The 22,213-nt window shown below is 39.1% G+C and overlaps 1 protein-coding gene across 1 annotated transcript in view; it reads right to left on the bottom strand.

The window, feature by feature from the left end:
• The window catches only part of STIM2 (stromal interaction molecule 2), an 85,194-nt gene that overhangs the window by 30,822 nt on the left and 32,159 nt on the right, over positions 1 to 22,213 (bottom strand). Inside the window, exon 2 of the mRNA XM_044417915.1 lies at positions 12,166 to 12,296. Coding sequence (XP_044273850.1) covers positions 12,166 to 12,296 — 131 coding nt within the window. The remainder of the gene's footprint in view (positions 1 to 12,165; positions 12,297 to 22,213) is intronic.

The following is a 22,213-nucleotide window of genomic DNA, read 5'->3' as shown; positions in this document are numbered from 1 at the left end:
AACAACCACAACAGACAGACTTATCAGTTAAATAAATTCACAATCAGTTAAATGAATTCACAAGCCTTCTGAAGAAGGGAAATTGAAACTGCCCAATGCAATCAATCTCCAAGTTACCAATTAATCCTATTGGGCAAGAACATCATGCTAAGTTAGCTCCATTAGCAAAGAAGAAAGAGCTGAAAAAATACATCAAATTTCTCTTTTAAAGTGTGAAGTCTGTAGTTGAGCACATCCTGCTTTCACTTTTGTCCAAAAGAGCACTACAGACAGTCTGGTTGTTTCTGACATACAAATAGCTGCATGGTAAGAGCTACCAAGCAGCAGCCAGCTACTGGTACTTCATGCCACAGAACAAATGACAAGAAAGGGAGGTTCTTTAATGTTCCTACTTTGGAGAAAATAGTAAAGAAATCAATCTTTATATTATAATAAAGCTAGCATTCATATAAAACTCAAAGTTAAGTTTTATGAGAACAAGAAAAGTACACAAAGATATATCTGCCACATAACAAGGCAAATATGTTCCAAATATTTAATTTTATTCATCACCAAGTCCCAAACAAGCTATATTTCCTGTCTTTACAGTTGTATAAACTTTTCAGGATTTGTTTTGATATTTTATTTCCCCCACTGAATATTTGGAAAGCACAAAGATATAAGTAAATGGCCAAAATCTGAAAACTTTGTTAAAATCAGAAACTGCCAGAGTGCAAGTTATGTAACTTCCAAAATTAGTTTGAAAGTTCAACAAGATACCTGTGCAGAATTTTTGTACCAATGAAATAAAGGCTGAATGACACACACAGCAGAGTGGAATGTATCATTTACTTATAGAGGGGGAAGGATGGATACCATTTAAAATATTTTCCATATAAATTCTCTGGAAATCAAACACTAATACAAAGACAAAGCAAGGTTAATATCTTGCTATTATTTACTTTTGTCTTGCAATGATTTGTTGTTGCTGTGAAGGAGAAATAAAAATGGCAGATACACTCAATCTAGTAGTCCATCTTATCACCAATCTCACTCTGCCAGTCAAAAACTCAGGTATTAAGCCATCCTTTCAGAACAGCCTCAAAAATGAATATAGAAACATCCCTATAACAAAAAGAGGAGTAAGGAAAAAAATAGCTACTGTATTTTTCGCTCCATAAGACGCAATATTTCCCCCCCCCCAAAAGTAAGGGGAAATGTCTGTGCGTCTTATAGAGCGAATGTGTGTGTGCCCGACGCCCGGGACGCTGCTGGCCCGCCTGCACCACGTGGCACCACCTGGCCGGCACGCGCTCGGCATGCCCTGCTCTGCCTCCCCCCCCCCCCGGCACAGGTGAGAGCTGTGCCGCTCAGGGGGAGGCGTGCAGAAGAGGAGGAACAGTGGCCTTTAACCCGCCGGCCCCATGGAGAGACGGACTGCTCACCCCCACGGCCCGGGAAGACCTGCCGCTGCCGCCCAGAAGACCATTGCCGGCATGCTGCCGGCTGCCTGCACCACGTGGCACCACCTGGCCGGCATGCGGTCAGCGCGCCCTGCTCCGCCCCCCTCCAGCGCAGGTGAGAACTGTTAATCACAGGTCGGTGTGTGTTTTCAAATGGCAACCCGTCTTTTAATGAAGCCCATGGGGAAGTGATGGGGAATGTGCCTGTGATTATCAGGAAGCTTTCCATGGATCCCTCCTCTAAAAACTAGGTGCATCTTATGGTCAGATGCGTCTTATAGAGCGAAAAATACAGTAGTTTCTTAATTTCCCAAAGGGTTACACTGTTAATTAACACTTAAGCAGTTTGCTTCACGAAGACTGAACACAATTGCTGTTATAAAGCACAATACATCCACTCACATAACATCAGTTTCTAAAGTTTAGTATTTAACAACAGAAAAGGCTCATTTTGAATACTGTTCTGCAGTTTATGATCAAAACAACTGCCTCCACCCGGCATACTGATTGCCAGGATCTGTGCCCCTCTGCTAACCACAGTCTCCTTGACACCCTTCCTATCCCAAGCATCTTTAGCTGATCACCTACCAAGCTGAAAACTTAATGTTCCCAGGGATGAGAGCTATTTCTCTTCTTTCATGGCTTCCAGGGATCTGTTCTTAGTCTCCCCTTCCACATTTGATCACCTTTTTCGAACAATACCACTTGATCTGAGACCATCCCAAGATTGTAAACCTGAACCTGCTGGAAGCCTGCAGCGCCAGTTAGAACAGGTTGAACACCACTTCCCAGGACACCCACCAATAGTACTTCTGCCCTGCCTGGAATAAGTGTCAGTTTGTTAATTCCCTATCCAGCCCATTTCTTATCCGACTCAGTTCTTCCTGATCCTCACTTACCGTGTTTCCCCGAAAATAAGACCAGGTCTTATTTTTTTGCTCCAAAAAAAATGCATTAGGGATTATTTTCAGGTGATATCTTTTTTTTCTTTTCTTTTCTTTTATAACTTTTCTTTTATAACTTCTTTTATATCGTTTATATTTTTTATTTATTTTATATTATTAATTTTAATTTTATATTGTTATTTTTGTATTGCATTTTATTGTGTTGTAAGCCACCCCGAGGCTTCGGCAAGGGGCGGCATAGAAATGTTTTAATAATAATAACATCCATAACAGAAGCTGACTAAAGATCATTGTGGCTGCTACTTAGAAAGACAGCTCTCGGTGTTGGTTTCAATGAAATAATTGTATGGAAAAATGTGCTTAGGATCAACCATTTTCTAAGGCTCTCCACACCCACCAGAAAACTACAGCTGAGAACATTAATTCAAGGCTGGACTCAAGCTCTACATAAACACACCTTTTGTACAACTGATATAGGCCAATTATTGATCCTGCTTCCAAGTAACCATACAAGTTCCTGCTGTTTATGTTACTTTCCTTACTCCTTATTAATGTCCTATAAAAGACACCATACATTTATTTCCCTGCTTTTTGAGGTCAAGGTATTTCCCCTTATTCCTGAGGAAGTTTCTGAGCCAATTCCAGCAGCTGCAACTTGCCCTAGCTTCATTAGTAGTTTCTTCCACTTGCAGTTCTTCTTCCTGTGAATCTTTATTCCCAAAGCTAGGGCACTGGCATGAGAAGGGCTACAAACATTAGAGGGAAAGGCCAAAGCTGCTGGAATTGTGCAGTGAATCTCTGGTACAAAGATATAGCCAGAGATTCCTGGTATTGGGAGTGGAAAGGGGGACTTGTTGTGTCAGAAAATCCAAGTGCTTTCCAAGTGCACTTGCTGTTTATTTGCAGAAACAATGAAGAAGGCCAGAGTTTCACAATATACGCAGTCATTCAAATGCACGATTTTTGAAAAACAACCCTTTGATTTTAGCAGTAAGATCCTCTTAAAACTAGGCCTTTCACTTTTAGCATAACAAAGACCAAGTACTTTTCTTTTTACTTGAAATGTTCTTGTTTTTACTCAGGCCTGCGCTTGTTTTAGCAAGCACTACTATGCAAAGAAAATAAATGGTATCCTCAAAAGCCCCTGATTCAATATCATTTGCTTTTGGGAAGAGCCGAAAAACTGGAATGTATAAAAGCTAACAATACCAATATTTACAGATCTCCCTACCCTAGCCAATTTCACTGTTCTTCAAGAACAACACCTTTTCAGACCATCAACACTAAAAGAGAATCAACAACTTGCATGACCCTTGAACACCAACAGAGATAATTTGTTAAAATGGGCTTTGCAAGGAACAAAGGGATAATTTCAATTACAAATTAACTGTAGAAAGACTCAGAACTGCAAAGAGACTGCAAGTGAAGCTTTACCTCACTTGCCTTGAAAACCTTCAGCTGTATGTACTAGCTTCCTCCCAGAACATTAAGAGTGCAATCCTGTGCAAGTTTAGACAGAGAAAAGGCCTATGTTCCCTGTATACCCCTGCCAGCTGGGAGTTATAGGAATTTCCTTTTGCTAAACATGCACAAACTACTACTTTAAGTTGTTTTAGTTAAGTTAAATGCAGGAGTAGTTGCAATGGCCTTGGAATACAATTTTCACAAAAAGGCACTAGTAGCTCTATCTCTTCCCCTTCTGCCCTCACCCCAATTTTCTGGGAAAGTCTTAGTGAAGCACTGCTCTGCTGCAACATACAGGGACTTTTAACTGTATTGTTTCATGCGATATTTAAATCCTTATAGTCTGCTGTATTATCATGTATCACCAAGAAAGAGGACATACAAAAATTAGAATACTACAAGCACTGGTTAATGTATTTCAAAGATGCATATGCTTTTTTTCAAGATCACAGACCTTCCTGAGGCAACTTATAGCAAAATAAAATATAGATCATCAAAGTCAGTAAAATTACAACCCAAATGCAAAACATTAAAACCACAGTAACTTAATGCATCATGAATTAAAGCCAGCTTAAAGTTTTAAAAAATCAACTTAAATGTTAATCCAGGGCCCTTGTCTCACTTGTGGAGAGTTCCACAAATATGGGCCCACAACCAATCTCTCAAACTTAACAATCCAACACATCTGATAAAATATGAGACCCTCTACTGCTGACCACAAATCCCCAAATAAGTTCATGTAGGTACAAAAAGCCTTTCAAATAAAACAGTCCCAAAGTACTTAGAGCAAAGATGCACACCAGTCAGTCTGGAGGCCAACTTTTTTCTCAGAATTCACTGGGGAGATACAACCCATTGAAATCCTGGGAAGCTATCCAAGAGTGAAAGTTTACTGGTGAGTGTGTGGAGGAGGGGGAAGCATGTTTCTTGTTCTGCAGCAGAACATTTTATTTATTTATTGATGTCACTGAGCCAATTAATTTCAGCACTACAGGGCAATGGAGACTGAAAAAGTTCTGAAGCATCATTACTAACACTTTAAAGTGGGCTCAGAATAAAATACAAAATAAAGCAAAGTATAAGACAAAACAACAGAATTGCATCAGTCTTACTAACACATGGAGTATATATACAGTGCAATAACTATATTCTGTCCAAACCCTGGAAGAACAGAATAGCTTTACTCAGTGCCTGAAGGATAATAAAATAGACAACACTCAGATGCCTTCCTTATCTCTGAGGGAACTTCTTGTTGATATGGCAGATGTTTAGGTGGGAGTGCTAGCATATCTATATGGAATGGTGAAATGACCCATTCTGTTGACACAGCCCAGTTTTTTTTTCTTCCTCTGTAGAGCGCAAGTGCCATTGCACTAAACTACCTTTTCCTTGGCATACCTTATGGAATTGGATCTTTCTGTTTCACTCTTTCTTTCGTTTTCTCTGTATTCTGTTCTAACTGTAGCTTCTTCTCTGTGATACAGGTTCTCCACCAGGACAATCAAGTACTGAGGCATCCCTGTTTCTTTCTGGTCCATCCATAGCTGCTTGTGATTCACAGTCAGAAGCTTTGCTGTAGTCTATAAAGCATACGCTGGTCTTTTTATGGACTTCTTTGGTGTGCTCCAGAAGCAGTATGTTCTCTGGTGCCTCTTCCTTTTTGGAATCTAGCTAGGACATCAGGCATTTTTCATTCCACATAGGGTATCAGTCTTACATTTTGAGCATCAATTTTCTTGCGTGAGAGTTTAATGCAATGGTCCTATGGTTGCTGCACTCTTTTACCTCTCCTTTCTTGGTGATTGGAATATATATTGAACATTCCCAGTCTGTGGCCACTGTTTTGTCTTCTATATTTGTTGACATATTTTTGTTAGGACTTGGATTGATTTATTTTTCTGTAACTTGGAATACTTCTGATGGTGTCCTACCTATACTTTAGACGGTATCCTATCTAAAGTACCTATTTCAGGTACTTTCTTCTTTCCATGTGCTTTCAGAACAGCTTTCATTCTGCTTTCCAATATTATAATTAGTACAATATCTAATATTGTACATGTCCTTCACCAATTGGTTAAAGTTAATTTGTGTTTATTTTCAAACCAATTAATCACACATCATAAAGAGTTATAACAAATTGGATCTTGATCTTAAAGCCAGGGATATTGCTGGCAGTTGATGTAGTTAACCACACTATTCTTGGCATTTCCTGTACAGTTATAGCTTTCCACAGTTATCAGTGCTCTTGTAACATCTATGTTAAAATGGCTGTATGTGTGTTACTTGATGCTGCCTTGAATAATGCAATAAAGCTTTTAACAGTTTCAGAACACAGCAACATCAATGATTAAATGGAATGCACTGCCTTGAATATATCATCTGTCTTCAAAGATTTGCAGTGACTTCTAGGCACAATTCAAGGCATGTTATATTCCTAAATAGCTTGGGGTTAGGGAGGTTGAACCTGTCCAGATGTAAAGATTTACTTTACAGACTTTTCTTCAGCGTCAGGAGAAAGGTGCCTAGGAAGAAGGCCTTATTGGCCTTAGCATCTTTTCTGTGCAATAATCTTTCCCAAGCAGATTCTGGAGGCACCAATGCTATTTTTAGATGACAAGTAGCAACATATTTTCTTTTTAACAGGTTATCAATGATTCCCAATGGTTCCCTTTATCTAACTATTATTTAGCACTTAAAAATCAATTAAGCACAACAGAGAGATTAAAATAATAACAGTCTCTACCTCCAAGGTCACAATCTAAAAAGAAGAAACACCACAAAAGAAAGAAATGGGGGGGAAAGAGGAAAACAAACACCCATTTCTGAAGTACACTGCAGGGAGAAAATAAGCCACACTGAGGTGGAATCTAAGCAGAATCCACTGGATCTGCTATCCTACATTCTCCTCTGGGGTTAGTAAACAGAAAGGCTAATTGGTTACATTATTTAAGATGTACTAATAGCTACTGCTTCATCACTTTTCTCAGTGAATTTTTGTTGTTCTGTTTGGATTATTTATGCTTGTATATGTTTACAAGAAAACCAACATAGTTCTTTTTAAATGGGACAAATAAATACAAATTCTTGCATTCCATGCAAGTAGGAAAAATCTAATTAGAGCACACTATAAAAGCTGGAGTCAGTCAGTTCTATAATACTGAGACACAATTCCAGTAACCCCTTGCAGAATAGGCTAATTACATTTTGACATGAATTATATAGAATTATGTAATAGATATTGCTAAATGTTTCTAATATTTTTCAATATGGAATGAAAGCTGTGTATCACCGTCACATCATTAGTATTTTTTCATTATATCCTGTCTTTTTCTCTTATGAAGACCCCAAGGCAGCTTACATAGCTACATTTTACCCTTAAAACAACAATCCTGTGAGGTAGGTTAGGCTGAGAGTCTGTGATTGGTCTAACATCACCCAGTGAGCTTCACCACCAAGTGGGACCAGAACCCAGATCTTCCAGTTCCCCGGTCAGATATTCCAGCCACCACACCACAATGTATGATTCAAAAATTATAAAATAACAAATTCAGTGCAAAGCAAAAGTTTTAAACTGCTCCACATATACTACTGTCAGAAACGCTTACCACTGTATGCTATTTCCAAACTGGATTTGAATTGTGCAAAATGCCTTTATTTATAAAATGCATAAACGCCTTTTCTTTCCAGTTTACAACTAGATACACATAAAATGAGCATATGCCTTAGAAAGAGTCATATTGTTGGGTCACATTGCCCTGACTTGGCAACGGCTCTCTCAAGTCTCAGGCAAAGAGGTTTTTCGAAGCACATAGTATCCAATTTACAGGGGAGTTATTTAGTACACAGTAAGAGCCAGTGTGGCATACTAGTCTGAGTGCTGGCCTGGGACTAAGGAGTCCCCATTAGATCATTTATTTATTTATGTATTTAAAGCTTTTATAGACCATCCATCTACTGGCATCTCAGGACATTTTACAACAAGCAAGAGATTACTGGCACAGCATCCAGTAATTCAATACTATAAAACCACATTAAAAACAATTAAACATCAAAATAATGGGGAAATAAAAAGGGTTTTGCCTGGGATCGAAAAAAGCGTTGGCACCAGGCAAACCCCTCTGGGGAGCATATTCTATATTCGGGGTGCCACCACAGAGAAGGCCCTCTTCCAGGTAACCACCCACCTAATCTCTTTCAAGGAGGGATCCTGAAGGAGGACCTCCAGCCGCAGATCTCGGGGGGGGGGGGGGGGGGAATATAGGGAAGGAGGTGCTCCTTCAGGTATCCAGGATGCAAGCTGTTTAGGGATTTATAGGTTATCACCAGCACCTTAAATTGGGTCCGGAGCATAGTAGGTGATTTTGGGTCATTCACTGACTCTCAGAGTCATGTACCTTACAGGGGTGTTATGAGAAGAAAAACTGAGAGGAGGATTTAGGTCAGCTTGTGTTCCTTGCAGAAGAAAAGGTGGGGTGCACGATGAATGAATGAATGATAATGCCCAATGTAGCATTTCACAGAATCATAGAATAGTAGAGTTGGAAAGGGCCATCAGTCCATTAGGTCCAGCTCCCTGCACAGTGCAGGACACCAAGTTAATCCATCCCTCTCAGATGGCTGTCCAGTTGCATCTTGAATGCCTCTAGTGTGGGGCAGCACACAAGCTCCCCAGGTAATTGGTTCCATCATCGTACCGGCCTAACAGTCAGGAGGTTTTTCCGGATGTTCAGCCAGAACCTGGCTTCCTGAGCCCTTTATTCTGTATCCTGTACTCTGGGATGATAAGAGAAGAGATCCTGTCCTTCCTCTCTGTGCTAATCCTTCAAATACTTGTAGAGTGCTATCATGCCTCTCCTCAGTCTTCTTTTCTCCAGGGTAGACATGCCCAGTTCTTTTGATTTCTCCTCATAGGGCTTTGTTTCAAGACTGTGAATCATCCTTGTTGCACTCTTTCAAACCCTTTCTAGCTCGTCTGCACCCTTCTTAAACTCTGGTGCCCAGTACTCCAGATGAAGCCTAACCAGGGCTGAGTAAAGGGGAATTAATGTACATGATTTAGAATTGATATGTCTATTAATGTGGACTAAAATAACATTTGCCCTTTTTACAGCAAATGCATATCACATTTTGGACTCATATTCAGCTTGTGATCTACAACAACCACACATTCCTTCTCATTTGCAGTATTGTTGAGGCAAGTATTCCCCATCTTGTAACAAGGCATTTGGTTTCTTTTTCCTAGGTGCAGAATTTGTCATTTGTCATTATTGAATGTCATTCTGTTGCTTTCAGCCCAGCATTCCAACCTATCAAGATCACCCTGAATCTTCTTTCTGCCTTTCAGGGTATTAGCTATCCCACCCAGTTTTGTGTCATCTGCAAATGTGCACTTCCTGTACTTCCTGATCCAAGTTAGTAATGAAAATATAGGACGCAAAACTAAACCCTGTGGTATCCCACTTTTAACATTTATAATGCAGTTTTAATTCTTTTTTATTAATATGCAACTCAGAAAAGTCATGCTAATGCTCAGCAAACTCAGTTATTCTAAAATGGTCACTCACACTTATAGATTTGAAAAAAAATGAGATTCCAGCCTTTTAATGAATTGGTGCAAACTTAAGAAGCTAAAATTATTCCATTGTTTCAAGTTTGCTTCCGAATCAAGGCTTCACCAAGCATGAGAGGGAGGTCACAGTCAAAATGACTCCTATTTACACCTCCCACCATGTTATACAAGCTGCCCTAAATCAAGAGGAGCAGAAGCAGCTGAGCAATTCACACCTTTCACAAGGGCAGCTGCATTCAGCCAGGCCAGGCCATGCTCTTGCCCAAGGAGTGAGGGTCACGTTTACACCATCTGCAGCCTTCCTATACTGTGGACTACATGCTGTATTCCTAAATGTACAACTCTGTAGCTGATAGCATTAAAAATAATTTCACCTCATTTCCCATTTGTCCATCAAGGAGCTACTTTTTTTCATAATGATTAGCTACATTTACACTTGGGGAAAAAAGTCACTATGTCTCAAACTTTCTTTAAAAACATGTATGGTCCCCAGTCTTTTCAAAAATGCACTCAAGTACTCTTTTCCTCCACCATAAATAGCCTAAGTGTTATTTATCCTCCCAAATATGGCTACATTTAACATTTTACATATAGTAGTAGACACTACATTTAACATTTGTTCAAGAATTTTAAGATAGTATGTTCTCAGTCTGCTAGGAAAAAAACTTTTAAATAAAGTATTGCCTAAAGAACATAGAATAATTTTCTACAGAATGGTAAGCTGCAAGTTGTATGTAAAATAGCAAATGGTAGCAGAGCATAAAAAGCATATATGATAGCAAGTGATAAATAGTAACGTACCACAAACAGCTAGTTAAACTGAAGAGTTACAATTACTCAAAGCTGTTTTAAAAAACAGCATCTTGGCAATGTAGGCACAGAATACCTAATGACAAATTTTTCTCCTGCTGCTTCACTAATAATCTTTGCACACCTTACTAAATTTAGAAGTATAGTAATATGTTTGCATTACAAGTTAAATTGAAATACAACTAAAATATATATTATATATTTTTTGTTAAAATTCTGCACATATTGGCCTATCATGATTGTTTATTGCTTTCTTTCTTAAGATTACTGTTTCTTTTGGGCAACAAACTATAACCATAACTATATTCACAAGTCTTCCTCTGTGCAGCATGGTACCTTTCCACCAAGAATATTTTAAGACAAATTAATCTGTTACATAAACAGATAAATATGTCTATTTCAGATTTCCATTTGCTCATAAATGAATGTAAACACAAGTTACAAAATCAGTCCTTGATTTCAATAAAGATTGCCATGTCTATTTGTACTGGGCTCCAACATGGGCCACTTGAAAGAAGAAGAAAGCATCAAAGCTGATAGTAAGAATACAAAGAAATAAAAAGCTGTTGATTTTCCAGGGAGTGATTCCAATCTAATCTTAGAACTGAATACCAAACATAAAGTCAAAGGTACATTCATTACTAATGAAACATTTCAGTCATTTAGGAACCCCTTTCAAAAGCTACTTCCTGTTCAGTTAATTTCTTTTGATGGCACTTCCTTCCTGAACAGAATTTTGTTTTAATACAATAATGAACAACCCATTAAAATAATTACTAGGAAAATCAACAGACTATAATGGAGCAGTGCTTTTTAAGTGGCTAAGCACTGTATATAAACTGTATATGTCCACTAGCACATTTTAAAAATGTAACAGAAACCATGAAAAAATGCATATACACAGACACATCAAGTAAATTACATGCACACAAAAGGTTCTAACCACTAAAAATGGAAACATGCAAGCCTACCAAACAATAAGGCAGGCATTTAGAGCTGTAAGATTGCATTGGTATGATTAAATCTTCCCATCAACAACTGATTGGTTTTTCTGCTGGAAACAGGTGGATACTGCAGGGTTGTGAACTGCTGGAAGGCCATCATGTCATGTCCACCTACCTCTGTACTCTTGTATGTATGATAGGAAAGACCTTTTCTTTTATAGGTGACCTTTCCTGATAATTTGCATCTAAAGCTAACATAAAGTTGGCCTTTAGTACCGTTTAGCAACATGAAAAGTAAATGTTCTACTAAAGTCAATGTCAACATGACTCTTAAATTTCCTCCTCCAGGAATGCCTTCCATTGATATGCAGATTTTGTAAAAGACCAAAGAGGTGTGCCTAAAACAAATTCATCAGCAAAGTTCTATACCCAGGATACTCCCAAACTAGGCTTTTATTGCACTATTTCTCTACTTCATTCATGACATTTTGCAGGGGGTCCAGACATAGCTGTCTTCCATTTGTAACCTTCCTGTGTTTTCCTGCTGCGTCTTCTGCTTTTTTCATACTGCAGAAAATCTGTTTGGGAAAAAGAGAAATAATAGCCACGCAATACCTGCTGACTGGTGGCAATAGGAGACCCTCATCTGGAAATACACCAGGCCTGGATGAGCTACAAGGTAGCTTTTAGTTCATGTGAAGCATGTAATCCAAAAAACTGCTACGTATTTGATTTTTTGGTCTGTTTCGCACAACTTGTTTTTTCAGTTGAATTCTGCCAGAGTGGCACAGTGGTAAGAAGGTAGGACTAGGACTCAGAAGATCCACATTCTAGTCCCTATTCAACCCTGAATCTCACTGAGTGACTTTAGGTCAGTTACAGCTTCTCAGCTTAACCTACCTTCCAGGGCTTTTGTTGTGAGGAAAACATGAAGAGGATGAGAAACTTGTAAGCCACTTTAAATTCCTTGCAAAAGGAAGAAAAGTGGGGTATAAATGTAATGCAATAATAATAGTAATTTCTACACGTACCTCATCACTTTCTTCTACTTCAATACCACCATCATTGTCATCATCCATTTGTTTATGAATTGTGCGAAGAGCCTCCAGACTGTATTTATCCTCCTCAGTGAAACATGGTGGACTCAGTAAATGGCAAGAATCTAAACGACAAAATCAGAAACAAATCAGAAACAACTCTTTGGGCTCTAAAAGGCAAATGGAGGTGGCAAAACATTACTTCAAGTTTTAAGCACGATACACTCAGGTTAAATGTATCCATTTATAATGATAAGTGCTTAAATTCCATGTTACTGGATTAGCTGAGGACCAATTTACACACATAGCACAGTAGCTGCTTCCCCATAGTGTAATACTATATTATATAGGCATGTGAATATTGGAACTACTCAGGCAGAGCCAGTTACATATGACTTTCTTCTCCTTTAACTCAATCCCTTGCCAATCAGGTAGGAAAGACCCTCATGACTGATGATTCGAACTTATTCTCTTTGTCTCACACGCATGCGCATGCACACACGTACACACACAGAGCGAGCATGATGCCATGGAAGCACTTCCAAGACCAACTATACTACACTTTCTAGGACTCAGCATGCAGAAACAAGAGTTTATCTACAAAGAAGCAATGGGCTTGTAAGTAGTCCTAGCTCTTCCGCTTAGTAATTCTGCTTCTCTATTCTATTAGCATCTACTTTCAAAAACAAACAGGTGGGTCAGACCATACAGCAAGGAAGGAGAGGTGGCAGCAATTATACTAACAGTGCAGAAAGAGGAAGTGGCAACAGCTTTGCAGCTGGTGGGAAGGGATGAGCAGCAGAGGGAGGCCTACAGATGACAGGCAATTGCCTGACCATGCCCTTTAGCATCACTGGATTCTGCTGGTTGCATGAATAGTCTTCCATAAACATAAAATGTCCACCTATGCCATAATAAGTTCTATTTATTTAGTTCACTCAGTCCATAGCATTCATGCTGCACAAGACAGGAGAAAGCAGAGAGGTATTCAGAGGAGTCAAACTTAACATGCAACTAAATAATAGCCTGTTCATTAAGCTTTTTATAAATGCATAGTTTCTAGTTTACTACCACCCATAAAACAACTTAACCTGCATACTAGAGGTAACATTTATTAATTTATAATTTACTGATTGGCTTTCTTAAAGAATAAAATACACACCTCATTAAAAGCATAAAACCAACATTTTGTTAATATTTTTGAAATAGTTCTGAATATTCTTACATTTTCAGATGTACGCTCAAGCCAGCGTGTCAAAAGGAGACCTGCTTAACAGGAGGAGTCCTGCTTTCCCTTACTAATTTATTCTCATACCATGACAGAAGGAAAAGGCTAGATATTTGCCCTCATCTGCAGTACAGCCTTTATAGATTTGGTACATGTGAGAGAAATCCAGATCTGTCCCCCAAAATCTGGCTTGTACAATGAACAATTAGGAAAAGGTCCATTTGGTACAAACACAACTTATTTATGTTGTCAGATCTTTCTAATTATGATTAAGCTTCATGATATAAATAGAAAAATGGGTGGTGTTAGATCTCCTTTTCAATCATTTCAAACTGAACACTTGAGATGAGTCAGATATAATGTCAGATCTTTTTTTCAATGACCAAAAGATTATGTATTGCTTTCTGTCCGATACCACCAACCACGGATTGGTGATGAAATGTAGCACTGTTAACCAAACAAACTGACATGCAAAATAAGTGTTTGCAAGATACTGGGAGATGCACAAGGAGTGCAGAGCTAAAGGGAGGGATACACTGGCTCCTGAAACATTAGAAGCTACCCCCTGCTTTCCAGGAAAACCATCATGACAAGAGGGAGTACAAGCTACTCCCATCCATCAGCCAGTGAAAGTACAGTCATCCCAGTGCCAGCTTTCCTTTGAGGAATGAGGAAGGAACAAGAAAGCAGAAAAGAAAATATATAGACTTTCAGATTGTAAGCCCATGGACAGAGTCTGTCTTATCTTTCATATTCACAATGTGTCTAAAAAAAATATAATGCCAGCAGCAAGAAGTAGGAATATGACATGTGCATTCAAACATACACATCATACAGCTATACCTTTCAGAGAGCCATGATTTCCTGAAATATTGTTTTCTACACTCAATGTGGCAAGTCTGGATTTGCTTCCACACAAAACACTCAAAGCAGCCTTTAAGGTAGCATTCATGTGTAAACTATATTGATATTTGCTGCAAAGCATCTTCAGTATTGGCTAGCTCAGTCTGCAGATCAGATTAAACATGTTACAATATAATTGTTGCTGTTGTTGCCAAATATTTAATCTCCAGTATTATTTCAAAAAAGGTTCCATTTCAGCCTGAGAGTCAGAGAGAGAATGTGAAGAGAATGTGTACATGTGTTCAGACAGAAAGACAGGGAGGGAGGCAGGGAGGGAGAGGCAATATATTCAAACACATCTTTTAAGATCAGTGAACATGACAACCTTTGCATAACCCTGTCTGAGTCTTTTGTTTGTCATTTCCTTGACTTAATCTACTAGATCCTGTTCATCTTCCCTCTCTAATATCTACTAAAAGTTGCAGGCACTGGCTAAAGAAGTGTTCAGGGAAAAGTATATTCAGTTATATGTTACTTTGAACTTCATCTTCCACAACCCCTTTCCCATCACACATCAAAACTTCATTAAAGAAGTCAGTTTTATCTCTGTTTATTTTAAATCTTTTAATATTTTAATCTCTCCAGAAGTGAACTAGTTTCCATAATCTCCAGCCAGCAGAACCATTGGGTAGTCTCACAGGAAATGATGGGAGTAGTAGTCCAAGACATCTTGAGAGCACCAGATTAAGGAAGGCTGCCTTAAAGAAATCCTCTACTCTCTGTTTTTACTCTCCCATTTGTACCTAAAGGTCTTTACTCAGCTCTTTGCTTCATATCCAATCCACACAGTTTTCACAAACCTTACTGCATTCCCAACAGGTCAGTTAGCCAACTCCATTTCTCTGCTAGCTCTTAATTTGTACTCAAACTTTTCTATAGCATTACTGAGCTCTTGGCTGCCCTGAATTTTCCTCTGAGTCTTTGACAAAATTGCATCTTTTGCAACATCTTGTGGCATCTTCTTCGGCTTATTTATGAAGTATATTTGGAGGGAGCATGCATCTTCTTGGTAATCCAAGAATGAAGGCACCCAAGATCTAAGCACATACCTATTCAGTTAACCTGAACTTCTCAAGGGATTGCTACTAGATTATTTGTCCCTTATATTTCCTTCCTTACTGTGAGTTATCCTTCCTTCTACAACCATGAAACTCTCCACCATCACCCTCAAATCTCTCCCCCTTTTGCTTCAGTCCACGATCTTTTTGCATCCTAACATTCACCATATGTGTTTGGATTTATCCAGTCATCCGGGTTTTTGTACTGCAATCAATCATGTTAGATAGGCTAAATATAGAATATGAACTTCTAAAAGTTATTCTTCTGAGCCAAGCACTCACAATCCCTAGCGCTCAATTGCCCATGGGTGAACTGAAAAATAAAGCATGGCAACTGAAACTAAGTCTACAACTACTGTTTGTTTCACTTAAGACGTGCTGGCTTGGACCAAAGGTCCATCTAATTCAGCATTCCGTTGAAACAGTGACCAACCAGTAGCCCATGGATGCCACAAGCAAGCAGCACGCTTTCCCAGCCTGGGCCCGCAGGTCCTCATCCATCTTTAGTGAAACAGAATGTTCAACTAGTTGCTCAAACTGAGCTTTCTCAACTTCAGATGGAACTGATAAGCAGTGCAGAGACTAAGTGAAGCCAAATTTGCTACAGTTACTTCAGCAAAAGAAAATTAAACTGTTGATATAAAGACAACAGCTCTCTTTGGGTATGTTTCCTAAAAACTGTGTGTTCTTTCAGGGGTAGTTATTCCTTGATTAATATAAACAAACAAAAGAAAATCCAGACTTGGAGTCTCTGGATCAGTACATGCTTCCCAAAATGGAGAGACTAAGTAATGGTACTTCCAGAGCCAGTCTATGCTTCACCTTGAAGAAAGCTGGATGAAGAAAGCTTTCTTCCCTATTACAATAAAATTGCTACAACAAAGAATTTAGCAATTTTCAAAGAGGAATTCAATCTCACTATGAAATGACATCAGCAATTGCAGTCCATTATGCCAAACTTTGTCTCCATCAGTCACCATTTTGTGAATGGTGGGCCTCAGTAATTTCCAGCACTTCCAAAAGAGCCCTGCGTGGCAGAAAACTGGTCCTATGGTATTTCTGAACTTTAAACTGGCCAATAAATGGCCTAATTTTCCCTATGTTTCAAAATGCATTATTTGTAATAGTTCTGTGTTTCTGATTGATAATAAAACAATCACAAAAAGATCACAAAAGGACTAGGGCCCTCCAAAAGGAATAGGTGCCTATTATCAGAGTACCTATTTTCTGTAAAGCACAGCATCTCAAGGGACCCCTTGTAAATGTTCAGATTACACATCCAAGTTGACTACATGTGTGTTAGACAAGCCACATGTAAACATTGCAAAGTAATCATATCAAAAATACCAGCTACCTGTAAAATCCAGCTACCTGTAAAAAATCAATCCAACAAAGGTTTAAGGTTTCGTACATGGCATTTATGTCTGCTGCCATGTAGTATCATATGCATCATTTCATAGAAACTAAAACATATGTATGAACTAATTGGGAATAGTAGTTATATGATGAAGACATAGCCTGGTAAAACTTGCTGTTGGTTTGCACTACTGGCATTGGCCCCACTTTTCCTTTTCCAGAAGTCACTATCTGCTTTCCAAATTGCCATTGGAAAAAGTTATTCTCAAGTTGTCCTACCGACCATTGTGTAAACAAGGGAGGAATGCACAGTATTGTGTCTCATCAAGCAAGGCAGCAAAGCTTTTTATCCTTTATGTGCATATATTGCCCGTACCTAGAACATTATTTCCGCACAAAAGTAAAGGGTTAAACTTTTCATCAGTACCTCAACATAAGAGAAAGTGCAGAAATAACACAAGCTTGTGCCTTTAAGCAATTTTGATTGGTGTGCCTATTACATCCATTTTTGGAGAAAGATGGTCTTATCTTTCAGATCACAGTTATCTATTCTCACATAACATCCAGCTTAGACTGATGTTGTATGCAGAATGTAGGACTGTTTTTAAGACACACCTAAAGCTTCAACCTCTGCAAAATTCAGCAGTCGGATATTAACTAAGTTGGCCACAGTAAAATGGTTATTAAAAGATCTTCACTAGTAGCCAGTTTGCTTCCATGTCAAACTCAAAGAGCTGGATTAGAATGTTAAAACCCCAAACAGCCTTGGTCTTGCTGGATACTTTATGTTCCACTTTCTCCCACAGAAGTTTTCCTCCTGGTTAATATCAGAGGCTGTTCTCAAGTATACCTGCTTTCAGAAATTTTGTGGTTATCTGTCAACCTATGGAACTTCCTCACCACACATATTTGTCTGGTATCATTATCATTCAAGCAACAAGAAAAGTCCATTCTGTTTAAAGGTATATTTAGTCAATCTCAATGGCATACAGATTTCAGCTATTTGATTTTGAAACTGCTACTGTATGCTAGCCGTATCTAATGATTTTATTGGTTTATGTTTACTAGTTTATATACTAATTTATTGTCCTTTGTGTTCTTTTTTTGTAAACTGCTTTGAGACTGCTTTATAAAAGGCTACTTTTTATTTATAAAAAGATAAATATGAGCAAACCAACAAATAATTTAAGGTCATTTTTAAAAAGCTGCTCCTATCCATCTCCTGGGGGAAAAATGTTTGGGACTCAAGAAATTGTGCAGGCACAGGAGCAGGGAGCTTTTTTGCCTGGACATGCAGGGGATCTCAAACACAGCCCACATAAAGACATGGACTATGCATAGCCACAGGCATTAGGTGTCCACTAAAAAGTGCTTACCATTTTGCTAAGAAGGTGTTATTCCAAGCTACTGGATTTTCTTTTTGCACAGGTTGTCCAGCATATCCCATGTAAGGTAGAACAGTGTACTGAAACAGTGCTCTGTTTTCCCTGTAAAAGTAGCTATGTTATTTAACAGAAGTGACAACAGTGTCAATTCCCTTGAGGGCTAGTCAAGAGAACACTTGATACCTCTAACAGATCAAGTTCCTGAAAACTTTCAAGTGTAAAGAACATGAAGAGAGGACAGTGACCTTATTGAAACTGGAAGGCAAACCATTTAATGAAAATCAGGAATCAGAATAAAAGCTTTGTTTCTTCTGGTACAATCAAAAACAGAATTCTTAACCACAAACCTAAGTCTCATTTTACTTAAGACTGAGAAGTCCTTAAAATTCTTGTGCTTGTTATTTATTATAATTATATCCCACTGTTTTCCCTACAAGGAACTCAAGATAGTTAAGGGTTAGGGTTATAGAATCCATCTTCTCTCTGTTCCTCACAAGAACCCTGTGAGGTAGGTATTCGTCACCCAGGAAGGTTTATGACTGAGTAGGGACTAGAATCTGGATCTCCTGAGTCCCAGTCCAACATTCTAACCATTACATCATCATCATCATCTTACACTGTGCTTTTACCCATAGACAATCTAGAACAGCTTATATCAAGAAAAGTACAATTTCAATTACAAAGCAGGGAAAGGATTTAAAACAATACAACTTAAATATGCAGCAGCACAGTTATATGTTTAAGATCTTCTGAAGTAAAAATATTTTCCAGTTTTCTCAAAAACTTGGTAAAGAAGGAGCCTGACATCTCTCTGCTGGAAGAAAAATAAGAATCACTACCAACAAGGTCCTGGTTCTCATGTTCGCTGACTTAATGGCTGATGATGGCAAAGAGCTGTGTCTCCAAGGCTGTTCTTAAAGCCTGTGCATGCCTAAATGGGAGCCAAAAATCCTTTAAAAAAGCAAATCCAAAAGGCCAAGATCAATACTTTAAATTGAGCCCAGAAATATATATCTAAGTTGAAAGAAGATTGAAATTATATCTTCTAATTAACAGACCCTTGAGTCCCCAAAATTTTACACCTACATTTCTAGACTAACCCCATCTAAATTAGACTGAACTTTTAATCTCAGATCTTCAGAAATCTGGACCAACACTATCTTTTTCCTGTCTGGCAAAAAAGCTTGCTTACCCCATGACTCCTGAACTGATGACAAAAAAGCATTTCCAGAACCATCTTGGGATCAGGTAACAAAAAAGAGAGGTTAAAGTTGTATCCATCACCATGGCAGTCTTAAGATGACCTCACTGAGTAGTTTTATGCAGATGTTGAAAAGCATGAAAGATACCTAGCAGAATCTTGCACATCAAAGGCCAGAGGCTAGATCAACAGTAGCCCAGCACCACTTTCTAGACTCACCCCTTAGGAATGAAGAAAACCACTAAAGAATGATGCTCCATAAAGCCATCATCACCACATCACTGGTACCAGGCAGGCCACAGCAGGGATGTAATTCCAAAGATTGGGGGGGGGGGGGGGGGAACGACACAGTTTACCATAGAGAAGGCCTTCTCCCTTCTGCTACCCTCCAAGGCTACTCCAGGGTTGGTGTTCAGTGGAAGCAAAGAGGTTCAGCATAGTGTCCAACTATAGTGCAGTTTGGAGAGGGACTCCAACGTATATTGCAGTCCCAAGCCATGTAAGGCTTTATAGGTTATAACCAGCACCATGAATTGGACTTAGAAGCATACAGACACCCAACACTAGCAGACTAGACCTGGTTTTATTCATTCAGACCTATGGGTTCCAATTATTAATCTGGCTGCTCCTGCACAAACTGCAGCTTCTGAGCTAGCTACAAGTGCCGCCCCAATATAGTAAACAGCAGTAAAGATTACCAGAGCATAGATAACTGAAATTACACCATCCCTGCTGAGATAGGGGCATGGCTAGGTCACCAGCCAAAGCCAGTAAGAGGCACTCCAAGCCACTGAGGCCACCTGAGCCTCAAGTGACAACAATGGATCAAGAAGAACTCCCAAGCTATTAACCTATTCCTTCAAGGGGAGTGCAACCCCATCTACAACAGGTTGAACTACTGTGGGTTTTCCAGAATTTAACATTTTCCTGACTCAAATGGAAAAGTCAGCTATTGCCCACTGTCCTGTTATATCATACACATTTGTTGGTATAAATTATAATTGTTTCCCTGGTTGCTCACAGAACCATCACCATCAACTTTACCCAGCCCTTAGAGGTGTAAATGGTTATGCCAACCAACACAGAATTTCATTTATGAGCATTCCTGAAATCATGACAACAGATGCAATTTGTCACCAGCGGAAAGTAATAATGAAGCCGAGCATGATAGTCAAAAGAGGGGAAACGGCATGACATCAAGAAGATTAGGTCAGAGTTCATGGAGACTGATCTCTTTTAGGAACTGTGAACTCCAAAATCTCCCTTTGAAACAAATTCCACAGCCAGTCACTAGATCCATTGTCTTAGTTTAACACAGCTGTTCAAGGAGGTCTTGCTCACACAGGAGAGTCTGTCCTTACATGTAACCGGAGCCAGTTCTACTAAGGGTTTTCAAGACGTTGACTGATAGTCTGGATTTGTCCTGGTATTCAACAGGGAAGCTAGTAAATCAAATGTTGCAATGTGTTCTGTACAGCTGCAGCTGAGTAACTGTATTCTAAACAGATTCATTTGTATATTAATTAGTATGATTTATGCAGCACAATTGAAAGGTTTTTTTTTCTCAGCTCATTAGAAGTAAGGCTGAAGGAAACAAACTTTAAAGCTTCAATTCAATATCCTGTTACCTGGGAGTAAAGCCCACTGAACTCAGTGTAACTTATATAATAGCAGACATACAAAGGATTGCACAGTAAAACTGAAAGTGCACAGATGCTACTACCTTCTTAGTGTAGGATCAGGGAAGTCCCAGGTGCAAACCTCCACTCAATTAAGAAACTCACCAATTGACCTTAGGTCAATCACTCTCCATCTTCCTCACCCTATTCAGCTTAGTGCCATTTGTGGAGACTAAAGTTATATAATAAAGGCAACCATATTTTCTATTTTCAACAAAAACTAAGTCTCTCTCAGCTGTTTCTGCTTAAGTATTTGATGGGCCAGTTCACCTGTGAATTTCCATGTTATTGCATAAATTGGTTCATTGATAAGTAAAGAAAGATCCCTGGATCATGTAGGTACCCTCCTATGTGATGGCAGTTACTGGAAAGATACTAGTCAACCTGATGCAGGGGCAAAAGCTCCCTCTAATACTATTTCAATCCTGAGCATGAATCACTGAATATGTAGTGAGGGAACTCAGCTCTCTCACAGTACAGTCTGTTCAGATAAATTCATCCAATTCCAAGAAGGCAGCAACAGAACAGAGGTGGGCAGAAGGCTTGGCAGTTTCAAGATTACCCAGTGAAGACTCCCAGGGCAAGGCCTGAGAACCAGCCCACCTTGGAAAAGGAGGGAGACATTTTGGAGCGTCTGGAAGAGGAGATGGAGGGAGAGTTCCTTGACTCTGTCAGGAGAAGACAGGCAAAATAAACAGGCCAAGTAAGAAGGGTTCAACATGCCCACAGTCTGGCCCTCAATCAGCCGAAGCTAACCTGAGGGTAGAGTCAGAATCTTTCTGAAAGGGAGGGAAGGAGGGGAAGGCATAGGCAGGTGCTTCTCCCACATCTCAAAGAGCATGCTACTTTTTTTTTTTTTTTGAATAAGTTTTAATCTAAATAAACCTAACACAAAAAAACAACAACTAAAAACAACATCAGTCATCGGAAACATCGGATCTACTGGGTCAGCCCCTCGTATTATTTCTTTTTATGTTAAATTATAAACATATTTAAATCTACGCAAAGCTCTGTTTCTCTAGCCAATAATAAAAAGTCCCAAGTTTGATAGAAGTCTGTATCTTCTTTCTCCTTCAATGACAAAGTCAGTCTGTCTTGATGTGTGTGTGTGTGTGTGTGTGTGTGTGTGTGTGTGTGTGTAACCTGTTAAGCTTTAACAAAAGGACTGTGATTCTAAAATCTCATCTGAGACTGCGGAAGGAGAGGCAGAGCACTGCTTATGACAGAAACCC

This window comes from Varanus komodoensis, unplaced genomic scaffold (genome assembly GCF_004798865.1).
Source record: "Varanus komodoensis strain SLA01 unplaced genomic scaffold, ASM479886v1 scaffold9, whole genome shotgun sequence".
Classification (NCBI taxonomy): Eukaryota; Metazoa; Chordata; class Lepidosauria; order Squamata; family Varanidae; genus Varanus; species Varanus komodoensis.
This window is presented reverse-complemented; position numbering and strand designations above follow the sequence as displayed.